Source organism: Chiloscyllium plagiosum, unplaced genomic scaffold, assembly GCF_037043375.1.
Source record: "Chiloscyllium plagiosum isolate Xiang-an unplaced genomic scaffold, Cpla_swu_hap1 HiC_scaffold_20, whole genome shotgun sequence".
Lineage (NCBI taxonomy): Eukaryota > Metazoa > Chordata > Chondrichthyes > Orectolobiformes > Hemiscylliidae > Chiloscyllium > Chiloscyllium plagiosum.
The window spans coordinates 42,080,431-42,099,341 of NW_028270158.1; the positions used below are offsets into that span (position 1 = coordinate 42,080,431).

The 18,911-nt window shown below is 42.5% G+C and overlaps 1 protein-coding gene across 1 annotated transcript in view; it reads left to right on the forward strand.

Annotated features, from left to right (window-relative positions):
- Positions 1–18,911, forward strand: part of coro7 (coronin 7) — a 172,634-nt gene that overhangs the window by 52,558 nt on the left and 101,165 nt on the right. Inside the window, exons 8-9 of the mRNA XM_043711484.2 lie at positions 7,255–7,341; positions 11,277–11,359. Coding sequence (XP_043567419.2) covers positions 7,255–7,341; positions 11,277–11,359 — 170 coding nt within the window. The remainder of the gene's footprint in view (positions 1–7,254; positions 7,342–11,276; positions 11,360–18,911) is intronic.

The window sequence follows — 18,911 nt, forward strand, 5'->3', positions numbered from 1 at the left end:
TGAATAAATGTATCCAATTATTTGTTTCATCATGTGTGAATAGAATAAACACAGAGTCAAAAGACATAGGCAAAACTATTGTAGAGTCATTCTTCATTCTGCAAGTTTTCATGTTACACCTATTATTTAATTAACTTTGAATTCTCAGAGTTGGGAGTGATTAGCAATGTAATGTTCCATTGTTAACACTGATCATGTGTAGCATGCCCTACACTGGTTAGATATGGAGTAAAACTCTCCACTCTCCCATGCAATATTCTCAGCAGCATCAGCACAGATTAGATACAAAGTAAGGTTCCCTCTATATCGCCCCATTACACACTCCCAGGCAGGTACAGTACAGATTAAATAAACAGTAAAGCTTCTTATACACTGACTTTTGTTATGGTCTCAAGGGATGTAGATTTTCTCTCCTTATAAACCCTTCTGAGTTGGAGCTTCAGGAATTTGATTTGTGCCCATTGCCAGGGAAGGGTTGATTTCTGAAACTGACCCAGACGTGAAAGGGTTGAAGCAGCTAATATGGAATAACAAGGTGGGGCTCAGCTCGAACTGAAGCTGTGCAGTATTGGTGAAACCCACAAGAATTCTGCATGTCTCAGACCACAAAAAAAATTACTGTGTCAGTCTGGGTAACTGAGCTATTTGCAAATACTGATTCTGCTGTTCTTTGTGCATCAATAATGTGAGCAGGCTTTTATATTTCCAGGGGCTCAGTGGATGTACTGTGTTAATCTAAAAATGCCTCTAGCCTTCTCCAAACTCCCTCCCCCTCCAATTGCCACCCTCTTTCTCCTCCTCCCCCTCTCCTAGGCAGCGATTAGTGAAGATATGTTCCTGTGCCAAACACCTGGTTTGTATTAGGATTCTGAGCTGTGTTCTATCCACTGAGTGCCAATGACCTCCTCCCTCCTGCCTTTAATGGATGAAATGTTGCTCACTGCTTCTCATGAGAACTTCTCACAGTCATTGATCAGAGGCATGAGCCTTTGGAAAGGTTCTGGACTTCAGTTCACATAAGGGGCCCTGTTTTATTTTTCACAGTTAGTTTTGTGGCTGTATTGGGCTGGGGTACACATCTAATGGGACATAAGAAAATGGAACTATGTCACTGAAATGGGTTACACTAATAAGCTGGATCTTCCCTCCACCTCTTCCTCTTTACCTCCTTCCCCTTTTCTGTTGAACCCTCCTCCACCCTCTCCTATTCCCCATTCAGCTTCAGCCCTTTTCCTGCCCATCGATCCTAATCTAATTAAATAGTAGGATTGGTTTGAGACAGTGCATTCCATACACTTGCTGTGTGAAAAGGTTTGACACATTACCCTGTTTAATCTACATGTCACTTCAAATGTTAAGCACAAATTTCCAGGTGCTGCTGTTGGCAGAGATGAGGCTATCAAAAGGTAGTTCAGGTCCTTTTTACTAGTGTCGATGATGACAGATAGTGGGTAAAACGACAGCCACCTTTTGTTCTGCCACTCAGACAGGAGGTGGTTGCTATTTTCCCATTGTCCAAAGTTTGATACAGCAGAGACAGGAAAAATAGTTTTAAACAACTTCAAAACAAACTAGAATTGAGCTTCTCCTAGTTTGAATTTAATATAGTGTGTGTTTGCATTGTTGGATAAGAGGAGTAAGTCAGGCCCAGACTGGGGGAGGTGAATAGGGAGTAGGTGTAAATTTATGTTGCCAAGACATTTGGAGGTTAGGTTGGGGTGGTGAGATGGCTGCCGTTAGCATTGCTGCCTCACAGTGCCAGAGATCTGGGCTCGATTCCAACCACAGGTGACTGTGTGTGGAGTTTGCACATTCTCCCCATGTATACGTTGGTTTCCTCCCACAGTCCAAAGATATATAGGTTTGATAGATTGGCCATGCTAAATTGCCTATAGTGTCCATGGAATTGTAGGCTAGACCAATTAGCCATGGCAAGTGCAGGGTGGGGGTAGAGGGGTGGGTCTGAATGGATGCTCTTTGGGGGAGGGGTCGGTATGGACTTGATGGGCTGAATGACTTGCTTCCACACTTTTGGGGAATCTATTAATTAAGCCAGGATCTAAATGGGTGATCTGACTGAGCTGTCATGATGACGTACCAGACATATGATAAGTCTGTAAGTAAGCTTGCTTACTGCAGAAGAGAATTTTTACCAGATGTATGAATGTTTACATTTGGCAGCAGTCTCTGAGTAAACTAAGCCTGACTATCTGTTCTGCTGCTAGAGGAGGCCAGGCCTCTCAGGGGTTAATGCTCTGTAAGCTTGGAGTTTTCTCATTTATAGCAGCTAAACCCTTGCAAGAGGTGCTCTCTGCAGACCTCGATCTGGGCTGACGTTGCACAGAGCTCGAACTCCTCAGCCGGAAGCGTTGTCATGGAAATGGATTTAGGGAAACAGGCTCGGCTGCCCTTGGAATGTGTGGTATTTGGGCAGTGCTGGATATAAGAGCTCCCTATATAAACAGTCGTCATTCTGGCTGTGTTCAAGCCCCTTCCCCCAAATGTTTCCTGTAATGGAGTTGTTGCTTTACTATTCGGGGATCCGTGAGTCTGATATGCCTTAATCATGATCTGTGCCATTAATACATGCCATGCAGATCTGCCACATCTCTCACCCAGTTTCCCCAACCTGTGAATCGACATAGCTTCCATCTGTTGGTGGATTTTTTATTTGTTTCATCCTTCATCTCCTTCTAGTGATGTTGGGTACCCTTAGATTTCATTTGAAAGTAAAGATTGTAATGAGGGAGAATAAATGGTTTGACTTCAAGCAAACCCAGACTTCACAATTCAGTAAGGGTTACTGACTCTGCCTGGGATTTATTCCCTTTTGCTTCAACTGTGACCTCCTTGGTAAGTAAAACTCACCTGATGGGCATTTCCAGAGTCATTCTTGACCTTCATGCTTCTCCTTTTGGGAGAGAAGACAGATAGAGACACGGAAGGGGCAGGCAGGGTGAGTCAGAGACTCTCTTCTGCCTGTCAGTAAATTTGTAACATGGATCGGATTTGTTGAGAACGAATCAGCAATCTAACATCTCTCAATCACAGAATTGTTGCAGTTCAGAAAGAGGCCATTCGGCCCATAGTGTCTGCATTGGTTCTACTACCTAATGCCAATTTCACACCTTTTTCTCGTATTTCTGTACACCATTTCTATCCAAATAATCATTCAATGCCCCCTTGAATGCCTTAACTGAAGCAGCTGCCACCATATTTCTAGACAGTGCATTCCATACACTTGCTGCGTGAAAAGGTTTGACACATTACCCTTGTTTAATCTATATGTCACTTCAAATGTTAAGCACAAATTTCCAGGTGCTGCTGTTGGCAGAGATGAGGCTATCAAAAGGTAGTTCAGGTTCTTTTTACTGGTGTAGATGATGATAGATAGTGGGTAAAACGACAGCCACCTTTTGTTCTGCCACTCAGACAGGAGGTGGTTGTTATTTTCCCATTGTCCAAAGCTTGATACAGCAGAGACAGGAAAAATAGTTTTAAATAACTTTGAAACAAACTAGAAGCCATCTAATTATTAAGCCAGTTCCTTCAAAGTCTGTATTAGTAAGAAACAAAATCTCTTCATAATGAGCCCTGAATTTGCTAATTTATTTGAGAAGAGTTTCCACTTAATTCTATTTTGGAGGCTGTTTCCTGTGTGTTGGGTGTCTTGTGAATTGATTGATGTCCAACAGTAGCCTATTTGTCTTTATTGTAATCTTGGGCTTGCATTTATTTTATAGAATTTCATGGACTCTCAATAGTGTGGAAACATGTCATTAGGCCCAACAAGTCCACACCGACCCTCTGAAGAGTATCCCACCCAGACTTATTCCTCTACACTATTACTTTACATTTGCCCTGACTAATGCAAGGAGCCGACACATCCCTGAATACTATGGACAATTTAGTGTGGCCAATTCACCTAACCTGCACATCTTTGGATTTTGGGAGGAAACTGGAGCAATCTGAGGAAAACCAAGCTGACATGAGCAGAATGTGCAAACTCCAAACAGGCAGTCGCCTGAGGCTGGAATTGAACCTGGGTCCCTGGTGCTGTGAAGCAACTGTGCTTCATGGGGAATAAGGAAAAATAGGCATTGAAATTATGATCACTGCCAAATTTGTTTTGGTTGAGGACAAGTAACTTTTTTTTGTCTAAAATAGGTAAAGTTTGACATTCCAGATACTTACTAGAATAAAACCTCAATGTTTCATGACTTTTATTAAATAAAATAAATGTTACTATATCAAGTTGCAACAGTAAGACAATCTAAAATATAGATATAAGTGGCATAGTGGTTCAGTGGTTAGCACTGTTGCTTCATAAAGATCGAACTTTGAAGCTCCCTCCAAAGCCGGTCCATCACAGACTACCTCAGCAACTGTTCATGTCCAGATAGCCTTGTCGCTTCCCCTGAACCTATATTCCAATTAATTCCCAAGACTGCACTCCAGTATCTACTCTTGGGCACAGTTCCAGCTTTTTTGCAGACAGCTGTATTCAGCTGGCACCACCCTAGAGTTTCTCCGTGCTCCAGTGTTTCCTAGCTATACTGAACAAATATTATTTGCGGGCTTTCTTTACCCCAACTCTTGGCTGTATTGAACAGTTGATACCTCCCAGAAACTTATCATTCCTAACTTTCTGGACTCTGCCCTTAGAGTGTACCTACACTCCAGTGACTGAAGCAGCTCCCTATCATCTTAAGGATAATTAGGGATGGGCAATAAATGCTGGACTAGCCAACAAACACACACATCCCATAATAAAAGAATTGTCTCAGCTTCAAGCTGCAATAAACCTCTTAGTTCCTCCTAGAACCAATCATCTTCAGCTGCTTCATCAATGACCTTCCCTCAAGCATAAAATCAAAGATAGGGATGTTCTCTGATGATATGTTCAACCCCACTTGCTATCCTTGGATACTGAAGTACTCAATGTCTGCCTGCAGCAAGGCTTTGCTTGATGCAGGGCAAGTGACACTGGTACCATGTTACTGCTGGGTGATGACCATCTCCTATAAGACTCTCCAATCATCTCCCCATTACATTCAGTGGCATCATCGTAGCTGAATCCTGACTATCAACATCTTGGGGGTTACCATTCATTCACCAGAAAGTGAACTAAACCAGTCACATAAATGCAGTGGTGACAAGAGAAGGTAACAGGATAGGAATTCTATGCTGAGTAATTCACCATCCAAAAAGCTACCTACCATCAACAAGACACAAGTCAGGAGTATGATGACTGCAGCTCCCACAACACTCAAAGCACAACACCATTCAGGACAAAGCAGCTAACTTGACTGACACTCAGTTAATAAATTCCACATTGACTACTTACCAGCTGATGTACAGTGACAGCAGTGTCCCCCATTTGCAAGCTTCATTCTAAAAAAACTCACCAAGGGTCTTTAGAAAGCATCTTCCAAACCTATGATCTCTAACATCTAGAAGGATAAGGGCAGCAACTATATCGGAAGACCACCATCCCCTCCCTCCAAGCCACACTATCCAAATTTGAAACTATATTGCTGCTCCTTCACTGTCATTGGGAAAAGCTGGAACTCTGTCCATAACAGTATTGTGGAAGTACTTACAACACGTGGACTGCAGAAGTTCAAGAGTACAGCTTATCACTTTCTCGAGGGTAATTAGAAATGAGTAAGTAAGGATGTCCACTCCCTTTGAATGAAGAAGAAAAGGTCAATTTGAAATTGGTGGACCTTACCAATGTAGCTTGTCCTACTAGTCTCAAGCTGACCTTTACAGATTAATGAATCATTTAAATATAATTTGGCTCTAACTCCCTCTGGACTGTCATTATTGTGAGCTTTGCAATCACCATGGTTGTCTTAGCTAATGATATCTGTTTTTATTAGCTGCACCTCTTCTATTTTGATTCTATTACAGAAACATGGGTAACCTTCTGAACTGTTCTGGTAAACACTAAAGCCTGCAGAGTTTTAATTACCCCATCTTCTTGGTTGCTAACATCTTAAAGCAACGTGACTCCTACCTTTTAAGTGCACAAGATTTTAAGATGCTTCAATGTGTTTATCACAATTTCTACAGTTTAACGTTAATTCCTAAAATTAAAAATTATATTCTAACTAGAATACATGGGTTATGAACTCTTTGCTAAAAGTTAAAGCCAAGATCAAGGCAGAGATTAAAATCTCAAAGGGGTTGGTCTTAAATCAGAAGAGGGAGGCAGAGATAAACTTGTATGCAAATTGGCAGTTGAATCCTACATTACAACAGTGACCATACTTCAAAGAGTACTTTGGACTGTCTTGTGGTCATACTGTTGTAGCAGTACAAATTTGCACTTCCTGAAGAAAGTCCAAACAGTACAGTGTTATTAAAGACAAGGGAGTTTGCCTTACAGTTTCAAGTTATAAGTACAGCTGGATTGAATCCCCTGGCTTCTAAATCAACAACCTTCTCATAGCAAAGGATTGGGTGTATTGTTCCAGTGTCCACATCACCAAATGTCCTGGATATGTCACTGGATTATTGAGCCAGAGCTGGATAACATATGCTGGCCTTGTCAGTGATGTCACATTGTGACAATTGATTAAAAATATGGGCTTGTGGGACAAGGAAAAGGACAGTAGAGGATAACAATTTTACCTTGGGCAGACATTTTGGTCAGCATGGGCCGGTTTGGGCCAAAGGACTTGTCTCTATGCTGTAAGATTCTATGACAAATTTTATAGGCAAATTTCTTGATAGTTTGAGGTGAGAGGGGCCCAGTTCTTTCTGGCCAGCAGGTCTGCCTGTTTGTCCTCTCTTGGATTGTCTGTGAAGCAGGATCAGATTTTTTCTGTTGCTATTACAGTAATCTTTACAAATACAGATGGAAAACTGACAACTTATTTTTGACCTGGGATCAGTCAGTGTGGACTAAGCTTGCCTGTTATTGTTGGACTGTTATTGAGGATAACAGGAAGCAGAGAGAGAGTGCAGCAGCTGCATGCTAGGCAATTGGGCAATGCCTATAGATGGTATCTGGGAATGATGCAGGGTTCTGGGATCTTGAGGTGAAATTTGGCTCAGGGATCCAAGTTTGGGGATGGGACTGGGATTTGAGATACTTGTGCAGGCAGGGTTGCGATCCAGAATTCTGACACAGAACTAAAATCTGGGATTTAGGCTCAAATCTGGGATCTAGGGGCGGGATTAATGTTATTTCCCCAACTGTTTTTTCTGCTGAGTGTGGAAGTAATATTTTTTTCTCTCTTACAGAGCGTACAAGGCCACGAAAACATCAAAGATTCCCGGCTGATCTGGCTCAAAACATCAGACACTATCCTGTCAACTGGGTTTAGCCAGGTGACTATCTCTGCTGTATTGGGATTAGTACGCAGGCCATAAGATATAGGAGCAGAATGAGTCATTCAGCCCATTGAATCTGCTCTGCCATTCAATCGTGGCTGGTATGTTTCTCAACTCCATTCTTTGGTTTTCTGCCCATAACCTTTGATTCCCTTACTAACCAAGAGTCTGTCTATTACAGTCTTAAATATACTCCATGACTTGGCGTCCACAGCTCTCTGTGGCAATTAGTTCCACAGATTTACTGCACTCTTCCTGAAGTAATTCCTCCTCATCTCAGTTCTAAAGGGCTGTCCCTTAACCCTGAGTCTCTCCTACTAGTGGAAACGTCTTTTATGCATTCATTCTGTTGCTTTAACCAGATACCTGCTTTTCTTCTAAATCCTGAGTACAGACCCAGAGTCCTCAACTACTTCTCGAAAGGCAAGTCCTTCATTTATCAGTCTTGTAAGCTCCTCTGGACACCCTCCAAAGCTAGCACATATTTTCTTGGATATGGGGCCCAAAACTGTTCTCAATATTCCAAATACGGACTGATCAGACACTTGTACAGCCTCAGCAGTACATCTTTGTTCTTGCATTCCAGTCCTCTTGAATTTCAAGTGCTAACATTGCATTTGGGTTCCTAACTGTCACCTCAACCTGTATGTTAACCTTAAGAAAATCCTGAACTAGGACTCTCGAGTCCCTTTTCATTTTAGATTTCCGAAGCCTTTCTCTGTTTAGAAAACAGTCTATGCTTCTATTCTTCTTATCAAAATGTATAACCTCATGCTTTCCCACATTGTGTTATCTCTACCACATGCTAGACTATTTAATAAGGTAAGAGCCCATGGTGTTGGAGGTAGTATAATAGCATGGATAGAGGGTTTGTGAACTAATAGAAGATAAAGAGTTGGAATATGGGGATATTTTTAGGATGACAACCTAGTGGAGTGCCATAGGGATCAGTGCTGGTGCCACAATTATTTACAATGTATATTAATGAGGAACGAGAATGTGCTACAACCAAATTTGCAGATAACACAAAGGTGGGAAAACATGCTTAGGATGACACACACAGTCTGCAGAGAGATATATAGGTTAAGTGCTTGGACAAAAATGTTTGCATTTGAATGTAATGTGGGGAAATGTGAGGTTATGCACTTTGGGAGGAGAAAAGAGGAAGTGAATATTATTTAAATGGAGAAAGACTACAGAGGGCTACTGAACAGAGATTAGAAAGTAGTCGTCTTTGAATCATATAAATTTAGTTTCCAAGTTCAGTGGACAATAAAGAAGGTAAATAAAATGTTGGCCTTTATTTCTAAGGAATGGAGTATAAAAGTAGGGAAGTTTTGCTAAAATTGTACAAGACATTAGAGTCGAGTGTGTGCTGCTGGAAAAACACAGCAGGTCAGGCAGTATTCGAGGAGCAGACATAAGCCCTTCATCAGGAATGACATTTCAGCAAAAGCCCTCCCAGATGCTACTTGACCTGCTGTGCTTTACCAGAACCACACGCTCAACTCTGGTCTCCAGCAAGTGCAGTCCTCAATTTCTCATTAGTCAGACTGCAGCTGGAATACTGTGGACAGTTCTGGGCCCCTTATCTAAGGAAAGATGTAGATCATTGGAGGCAGTCCAAGGAAGGTTTACTCACCTGATACTAGGTATGGAGGGACTGTCTTATGAAGAGAGGTTGAGTAGATTGGACGACGTTATTGAAATGTGCAATGTTCTTTGAGGGCTCAACAGAGTAAATGTGGGAAGGTTATTTCCCTTGTGGAAGTGTCTAGGACCAAAGGGCTTAACCTCAGAATAAGGGGCTGCACATTTAAGAAAGGAGATGAGGAAGAATTTCTTCTTGGAGTATAGTGAATTTATGAAATTCTTTACTGCAGAGGGCTGTCAAGGCTCTGTTGTTTAAGAATATTCAAGGCTTGGATATTTAAAAAATGTGACTTTTTAAAAAAATCAATAAGGGAATCATGGGTTATGGGGAAAAGCCAGGAAAGTGGAGTTGAGGATTACCAGGTCAGCCATGAGCTCATTGAATGGTGGAGCAGATTCGATGGATTGAATAGCCTACTCCTGTTACTGTATCTTAGTGTCTTATTATTTTGACTTCATTTTAATACAGTGGGCTGGTAGTGCACCTTTCGGAATTGTTCTTCAGAATGGTTATGAATGTTGCTGTACATCAACATTGCAAACACATCTTTCCAAACCAAAGGAGTAGCCATGGGCACCCGCATGGCCCCAACTATGCCTGCCTCTTCGTCGGATATGTGGAACAGTCCATCTTCCGCAGCTATACTGGCATCACCCCCCCACCTTTTCCTTCACTACATCGATGACTGTATCAGTGCTACCTCGTGCTCCCACGAGGAGGCTGAACAGTTCATTCACTTTACTGACACCTTCCACCCTGACCTCAAATTTACCTGGACCATCTCAGACCCCCCCCTCCACTTCCTAGACCTCTCCATTTCTATCTCGGGCGACTGACTCAACACAGACATTTACTATAAACCGACCGACTCTCACAGCTACCTAGATTACACCTCCTCCCACCCTGTCCCCTGTAAAAACGCCATCCCATATTCCCAATTCCTTCGCCTCCGCCATATCTGCTCCCAGGAGGACAAATTCCAATACCGAACAACCCAGATGGCCTCCTTCTTCAAAGACCGCAATTTCCCCTCAGATGTGGTTGACGATGCTCTCCACCGCATCTCCTACACTTCCCGCTCCTCCGCCCTTGAACCCCGCCCCTCCAATCACCACCAGGACAGAACCCCACTGGTCCTCACCTACCACTCCACCAACCTCCAGATACACCGTATCATCCTTCCGTCACCTCCAAACAGACCCCACCACCAAGGATATATTTCCCTCCCCTCCCCTATCAGCGTTCCGGAAAGACCACTCCCTCCATTACTCCCTCGTCAGGTCCACACCCCCCACCAACCTAACCTCCATTCCCGGCATCATCCACTGCAACTACAAGAAATGCAAAGCTTGCGCCCACACCTTCCCCCTCACGTCCCTCCAAGGCCCCAAGGGATCCTTCCATATCCGTCACAAATTCACCTGCACCTCCACACACATCATCTATTGCATCCTCTGCACCCGATGTGGCCTCCTCTACATTGGGGAGACAGGCCGCCTTCTTGCGGAACGTTTCAGAGAACACCTCTGGGACACCCGCACAAACCAACCCAACTGCCCTGTGGCTGAACACTTTAACTCCCCCTCCCACTCCGCCAAGAACATGCAGGTCCTTGGCCTCCTCCATCGCCAGACCATGGCAACGTGACACCTGGAGGAAGAGTGCCTCATCATCCGCCTAGGAACCCTCCAACCACAAGGGATGAATGCAGATTTCTCCAGCTTCCTCATTTCCCCTCCCCCCACCTTATCAGTCCCAACCCTCGGACTCAGCACCACCTTCTTGACCTGCAATCTTCTTCTCGACCTCTCCGCCCCCACCTCCTCTCCGGCCTATCACCCTTACATTAACCTCCTTCCACCTATTGCATTCCCAATGCCCCTCCCCAAGTCCCTCCTCCCTACCTTTTATCTTAGCCTGCTTGACATACCTTTCTCATTCCTGAAGAAGGGCTTAGGTCTGAAACGTCGATTCTCCTGCTCCTTGGATGCTGCCTGATCTGCGCTTTTCCAGCAACACATTTTTCAGCTCTGATCTCCATTATCTGCAGTCCTCACTTTCTCCACACACATCTTTCAGCCTTACAGATGCAATCTGCAACACCATATTGCTAATACACCTGATGAGAGATGTGTACTTGTCAGTATTTTGCTTTTTAGTTCCCAGCTCCTGTGCAGGTACTACTTTTCACACTTTTCAGCAATCAGGCTCTGTGAACATGCCCCTGTTTGGTCAGGCAGTAATGTACTGAGAGCCCCTTCCTTATTTTCCCTTTCAGATGCGTGAGCGACAGGCCAGACTGTGGGACACCCGCAAGTTTACTAGTCCTGTCAGCACCTTAAATCTTGATACAGCACAGGGGTAAGTATATGAATGTGAATAACATTTGGCATTGAACACAAGTTAACATCTGGTGTCGTCACTCTTGCTGGATATGATTCATCGGATGCACCGTGGAGCTATTAACATGGATTCAAAATAAGTCTTGCACAGCACAGAGTTTCCAAACTCTGTTCCTGGGCTGTGCTCATCTGAAAGGGATTGGACTTTGTTCTGGATTGTGCTGAGCTGGGGCAATCCAGGCTGTGTTCCTGGGTTAGGAGGTTCTAGCCAAGCTAACATTTGAGGGCTCATAATTGACCTCAGTGTTGCTGATTTCAAAATAGGATCAATCTCATGTCACTGTTCCTGGTCTGAATTCAATGACTTCTACCCTGTCCCCTTAGTGAGTGCATCTGTATGCATGTGTGGGCTTGGGAATTTCTGTGATTCGTACTGGCAGTTGATGTGGTGTACATGGACTTCAGTAAAGCCTTTGATAAGGTTCCACATGGTAGGCTCTTGGAGAAAATACAGAGGCATGGGATTGAAGGTGATTTAGCAGTTTGGATTAGAAACTGGCTTTCTGTAAGAGGAGACAGTGGCATAGGTGGATGAATTAGTAAGTTTGCAGATGACACTAAAAGACAATCGAGGAGTGGACAATGTGGAAGAATGTTGCATGTTGCAGGGGTCTTGATGAACTGCAGAATTGGACTGAGAGGTGGCAAATGGAGTTCAATGCAGCTAAATGTGAGGTGATGCACTTTGGGAAGAATAATAGGAAGGCAGAGTACTGGGTCAATGGAAAGATGTGTGGTGTGGATGTGCAGAGGGACCTTGGAGTCGTCCATGTACATAGATCCCTGGAAGTTGCCACCCAGGTTGATAGTGCTGTTAAGAAGACATACGGTGTGTTGGGTTTAATTGGTAGAGGGATTGAGTTCCAGAACTGTAATGTCATGCTGTAACTATATAAAATGCTAGTGTGGCCACACTTGGAATATAGTGTATAGTTCTGGTTGCCCCATTACAGGAAGGATGTGGAAGCATTGGGAAATGTGCAGAGGAGATTTGCCAGGATGTTGCCTGTTCTGGAGGGAATGTCTTATGAGGAAAGGCTGAGAGACTTGAGTCTGTTTTCATTGGAAAGAAGAAGTTTAAGAGGGGATTTGATAGAGCCATACAAGATGATCAGAGGATTATATAGGGTGGACAGTGAGAGTCTTTTTCCTAGGATGATGGCATTGGTTTGTATGAGGGGGGCATAGCTACAAATTGAGGGGTGATAGACTTAAGACAGATGTTCTTTACTCAAAGAGTGTTAAGGGCGTGGAATGCCCTGCCTGCCAATGTAGTTAAGTCAGCCACATTAGGGAGATTTAAACAATACTTGGATAAGCACATGGATGATGCTGGGATAGTGTTGGGGATTGGGCTTAGATTAGTTCACAGGTCGGTGCAAAATCGAGGGCTGAAGGGCCTGTTCTGCGCTGAATTGTCCTATGTTCTACGAAGCTTTGTCTTAGCTCAGGAAATCAAACAGATGGTCAATTGGGAAGCTGCAACAGTGACCAAATGTGCAACATTGGGGAGGACGATGGTTTGAAAAAAGGATTTGAGGAGAAAGCTTCTCATTCAGAGGGTGACAAGGATCTGAAGTGTGATGGAGCCAGAAACACTCATCACATTTAAAAATTGATTGGGTAGACACTTGAGGGATTGTAGTGCACAGACGAAGAGCTGGAACGTGATGGGTTTTCCCCAAAGCATTAGCCTGGATCTCTGGCTGTCTTATCCAGTGACATGAACTACTACACTACTTCCATGTTTCTAAATCTACCTGAGTTAAACATAAACATGGAACAAACATTTCCAGCCCACACAAGAGCAGGAAAAGACCGCTTACTCAGTGCCTTTGAGTCTTTCCCCCTATTCAATAAGATCATGGCTGACCTGCAACTTGATTCTATCGCAATCCTCTGTTTTCCAGCCCTACGTATACCTCGTGAAGCAAAGAGAAATCTCTCAGTTTTGATAATTTCAGTTGACAGCTGGCCTCACCTACTCTTTAGGAGAGGATTCCCGATTGTGACTCCCAATTTACATGAAGTGCTTAATCACTGTGGACTTTTGTATTATAAACTTCATCCAATCTACTGTTAAGTATCTTTTACGTTAACCTTTGGCAAGTGAAGAGTTAATTGAAATAAAACAAAGAACTGCGGATGCTAGAAATCTGAAACAAAAATCAAAGTTGCTGGAGAAACTCAACAAGTCCAGCAGCACATGTGGAGAGAGAAACCAAATAAATGTTTGAAGTCCAATTTGCCTTCAGAACTGAAGCAATTTCAGTTTTTGTTAGAGTTAACTGAATTGTGTTCCACTGGAAATTACTGCAAGCATTGAAAAGATTAGGTGTAAATGAGGATATCAAGCCTCAAGTCACTGAGTTTAGAAGAATGAGCGAAGATCTAATGGAAGTAAATAAAATGCTAAAGGGGGTTGACAAAGTAGATGTAGAGCAGATGTTTCCTTTTTTTTGGACAATGTAGAGTGTTTTAGGATAAGGGGTGGCAGATATAAAACAAAGGTGAGGAAAATTATTTCTCTCAAATTTAAGGAGGAGATAGACTTTTAATTAGAGTCATACAGCTTAGAAATCAACCCTTCAGTCCATTATGTCTATGCCGAGCAACAAATGCCATAAACTACGTTAATTAGTAATTGATTAAAAGGCAATGGAGAGTAGGCGGGTTATAGGGAAAGGACAGGAGCTTAGACATGAGAAATGTTGGATCAGCCACAATGGCTCAGCAGGTTTGAAGGGGTGAATTGCCTACTCATGATCATGGTTTTTGTTATTATGTTCTTACATTTTAGGTTTACTTGGGTAATGACCTTAGAATTCACTGCAATGGTGAGATGGGATCAAACATCGGTTATGCATTAACGCCTCACTTTGCTCAGGAACTGATTAGAATCAGAAATGGATAAACCCAATAACTGGGCTACGGATTTGTCAGTGGGCATTTTATTTAAATGAGGAGGCAATGGCCTAGTGGTATTATCACTAGATTGTTAATCTAGAGACCCAGCTAATGTTCTGGGACTTGCGTTCAAATCTCACCACGGCAGATGATGGAATTTGAATTCAATAAAAATCTGGAATTATGAGTCTAATGATGATTGTGAAACTGTTGTTGATTGTCAGAAAAAAAAAATCCAAATGTCCTTTCAGGAAGGAAATTGTTGTCTCTACCTGGTCTGGCTTACATGTGACGCCAGACACACAGCGATTGGTTGACTCTAAACCGGCCTCTTGGTAACTAGGGATGGGCAATAAATGCTGGCCTAGCCAGTGACGCCCTCAGTCCCTGAATTTTTTAAGATTAGATTAGATTCCCTACAGTGTGGAAACAGGCCCTTCAGCCCAACAAGTCCACACCGACCCTCCGAAGAGTAACCCACCCAAACCCCTTTTCCCCTCTGACTAATGCACCTAACACTATAGGCAATTTAGCATGGCCAATTCACCTGACCTGCATATCTTTGGACTGTGGGAGGAAACCCACGCAAACACGGGGAGAATGTGCAAACTCCACACAGACAATCGCCCAAGGTTGGAATTGAACCTGGGACCCTGGTGCTGTGAGGCAGCAGTGCTAACCACTGAGCCACCGTGCCGATTAATTAAAAAACCACGAAAGTGACCTCTGCATTTTTGTCGAGAAAATGTCAGTAGCATTAGTCTTAAAAAGATTCCTGAAATAAAACAACAAACTGTGAATGCTGCAAGTCAGAAACAAAAACAAAAAAAATTGCTCAAGGAACATATCAGTGGAGAGAAGATAGCTGATCTTAGTTTAAATTACAGCAGCATCCCCTGATCTCAGCTTCCCTTCAAACAGATTTCAATATAATTTTTTTTGCATAACAAACCATTAAGCTGGTATCCGTTTAATGGGTTGATTGGTGTAGTGCTGTCTGATTCTCTTCCTGACTTGATTTCTACACTACTATATTTTCAAGCCATTGTTTGTTTTCAACTATAAAAATGAAAGATAAATATTGAATTATCTATGCTGATAAAATCACACAAAGTGAACTGTTTATACCTTGATAATGAATATTTAGAATGAAAACATTGATTCTCTTTGGCATCAAACATGTGTTAACAGTTGTAAGGGAGGTAGCAGTTCAGACTCAAATGTACTCTCCCTTTTCCTGCTATCATTTGTCGGGTGCTCTTTATGCCCAATCTTCCTTCAACCTTACCTTTGCCCTCACCTTTCGTCACTTCCTCTTCTCCCTTTCCCTCACGACACCCCGAAGGATATAACCTCTCCTCCCATTCCGTCATGATCTTTCATCCCAACCCATCACTTCACTACTCTGTCATCTCTTCCTTCTCACCCTCTCCTTTCACCTCCATGCCCCTTCACCGTGCCCCGTCTCTCTCTCTCTCTCTCTCTCTCTCTCTCTCTCTCTCTCTCTTTATCCTGCATGCTGTCCCCCCACCCCATCCTCTTCACCCCAAGCCCACCCTCTATGATCCCCTAGCATGGGGCAATGACTTTGGGTCTTCACCGTATCCATGCCAGCCATGATTTAAAAGGTCACCTCTCAAACTCTGATGCTGCAGCTCCCAATTTCTATGGTATTCGAGTATTAAACAAGACTGCAACCCTCTAATCAATGTAAAGGTGAATGTGTGAACAAGTCTCAGGGTTCATATTTGGTGGATCTTTAATTTCAAGGTCAAAAGGCATCTTTCACAGTTTGGTCAGACTTCATATATTTATGATCTTCTGTTGCTTAATGAGTTTAAACAGAATCATCAGGACACAGTGTTTTCTTTACAAAATGAACAGAAGTGTTTGGCTCATTTTTAGATGCTTCCAGTAAAATACAGAGTGTGGACAAGCAAATTGCTTGTTCTCTGTGCACCCATGCTGAAATGCCTATTGCCTATGTTAGTACTTCATAGAATCAAAGAATCATAAAATCTCTACAATACAGGAAGAGGTCATTTGGCCCATTGAGTCTGCACCAACCTTCTGAAGACCATTTCACCCAGCCCGAGCTTCCTACTCTATCCGCATAACTCTGCATTTCCCATGACTACCCACCCAACCTGCACAACCTTGGACACTACAGACAATTTAGTGGTGCCAGTCCATCTAACCTGCAAGTCTTTGGACTATGTGAGGAAACTGGACCACCTGGTAGAAACCCATGCAGACATGGGGAGAATCTGCAAACTCCAAACAGTCACCAAAGGCTGGAATTGAACCTGGTTTGTAGGCTCTAGAGATAGCAGTGGCAACCATTGAGTCACCTAGTCTTTCGTCTCTGTGAGCCAAAGGGCTCTGAACAGATTATACATAAACTGTGACTTGGCTGTCTTCTGGGTGAGCATTAAAAAAAATGTACAATGAAGGAATGCAGTGAGATTGTTTGGTGTCCTGGTCAACATTACTGCTTCAACAAAATCTATTTTTTAAAAATCTGCACGTTTTTCACAGTTTGCTGGGTACAAGATAATGTGGTGCATCTAAAATGCTGTAACATGTTTTTGGGGAATACTGTCGTTTCCTTTCTGATTTTAGTTGCCAAGGTCTACTTGTACCTAATTCACCTGACTCACCACTCAGCCGGTTTCTAATTGCTGAGTACTGCCATTGCAAATTCATCGCTAATCTTGTTAGCACATACTAACATTGAAAGATAACCCTTAACTCTGTTGTACATCAGCTGAAGAAACTATTATCAATTGGATCACAATTCTGTTTCAAAACCTTGTAGTGTCTCATCTTTTCCATAAAAGAGTTCCCTCCCCAACACAGCACAACAAAGAATTGTTGCTTGGGAATGGTTAAATGTGGTAACATTCCTGATTTTCAGATCTGCCCTGACTATTCTTCAAAATTCCAAACCAAATGCTTGAAACAACACAATTGCAGGTCTATAAGGTTTAATTATGGCAATTTGAAAAGTTCTGTGACAGATTGGGAAATAGAAATCAGGTGTGTACCCTGTGGCTAAATCAAGACCAGTTGTAACACTTAACGACCTCTATATAAGCAACTAAATGCTTCACTTCAGTTCCAACAGTCAGCAATAGATTAATTTCAAGATGAAGTAAAAATAGTGCAGGGCACTGAGTATCTGTGTTGCAAACCCAATCTCTGATGACTTCTCCTCTATAACCTCTCCACCACACTAAGTCTTCTCCTTTATGATGCTCCTTAATCCAACCCTATAAAGCTTTTGGACATCTCACCTGTAACCTTATGGCTTGGTGTGAAATTGTTAGAAAAATCTCTCCTGAAAACACTGAGAGATGTTTTACGTCATTAACATAAATGCAAGCGTTGTTTGCTGATGGTCATCTACACTCTTAGAAATCTGCACTATCAAATATAAATAAGCTGGAGATTATTGTAATGTTGTCTGACTGCTCTAGGCTGTGGGCCTGCGCTGTGTCAGCTGGGCAATCTGGTTAAATAATCTATTTACTAAACTCCTAAAGCAGGACATTACTAATCCTATTATTAGCTTTCTTGTTTTTTTTCCCTAATTCTATGGAAGTTGTCTTCCTGCAGAGTGCAGGTGTTCTATTAAAGAATTGGCCCAGCCGGGCCTCAGGCCTAATCTCCATGGCAGTGTACAAAAGAAATTGCATTCCAACAGCACCTGTCTTGCTGCCTGGAGTAAAAGATGAAGTAGAAAATGTCACAGGTTGAACCACTAGAGTAAGAGTTTTTTTTTTAAACCAGAAACTCCATGCTTGGAAGTTTCTTTCTGCACCAGATAGTGTTTGAAATGTATCAGCTGTTAACAAATCCAGACACTGGTTTGATTATTAAGCCAGTGATGTTCTAATCGCTTTGACTAGAAAGTGTTCTTTAAAAATATCTTAAAATAAAGCTCACATATCTTGGAATAGGGCAGTAAATGTTCATTTGGGTTTTTCTTTATTATTTATTCATGTTTGTAGGCATCACTAGCTTTGCCAGCATTTTTGACCAACTGTAATTCCCCTCAAGAGGATGGTGTGCCTACTTATTGAATTGCTGCAGTCCTTAGGGTGTAAGTACACCCACAGTGCTGTTAGGGTGGGAGTTCCAGGATTTTAACCCAATAATAGTGAAGGAATGCAGAGATCATTCAAAAAGGACTTGAATTTTTTTTAGAAAAAAGGAGCTTGTGGTGTTCATCTGACAATGTTGAAATTGCAATTATCTAATAGAAACCTTGTTGAAGGCCATTGATCCCATTATCTGAGATGTCATTCCAGTGCAGAACTGAGGGAGTGCTGCACTGTCAGAAATACTATCCTCACATGTAATGTTATATCTAAGACACTCAGGTGGATAGGAAAAATAAACAAATGAATTCTCCTTGGTGTGCTTACTAATATCTATATCTCAAATACCATCACCAAAACAAATTATCAGGCTTTTATCACATTCTGTTTGTGGGAGTTTGCTATCCAAACATTGGCTACCACACTTTCAACACTACACCATTACTGAAAAGGAAGTACTTTATAAACTAAACCATTTGGGGACCGAAAGCCAAAAAAGAA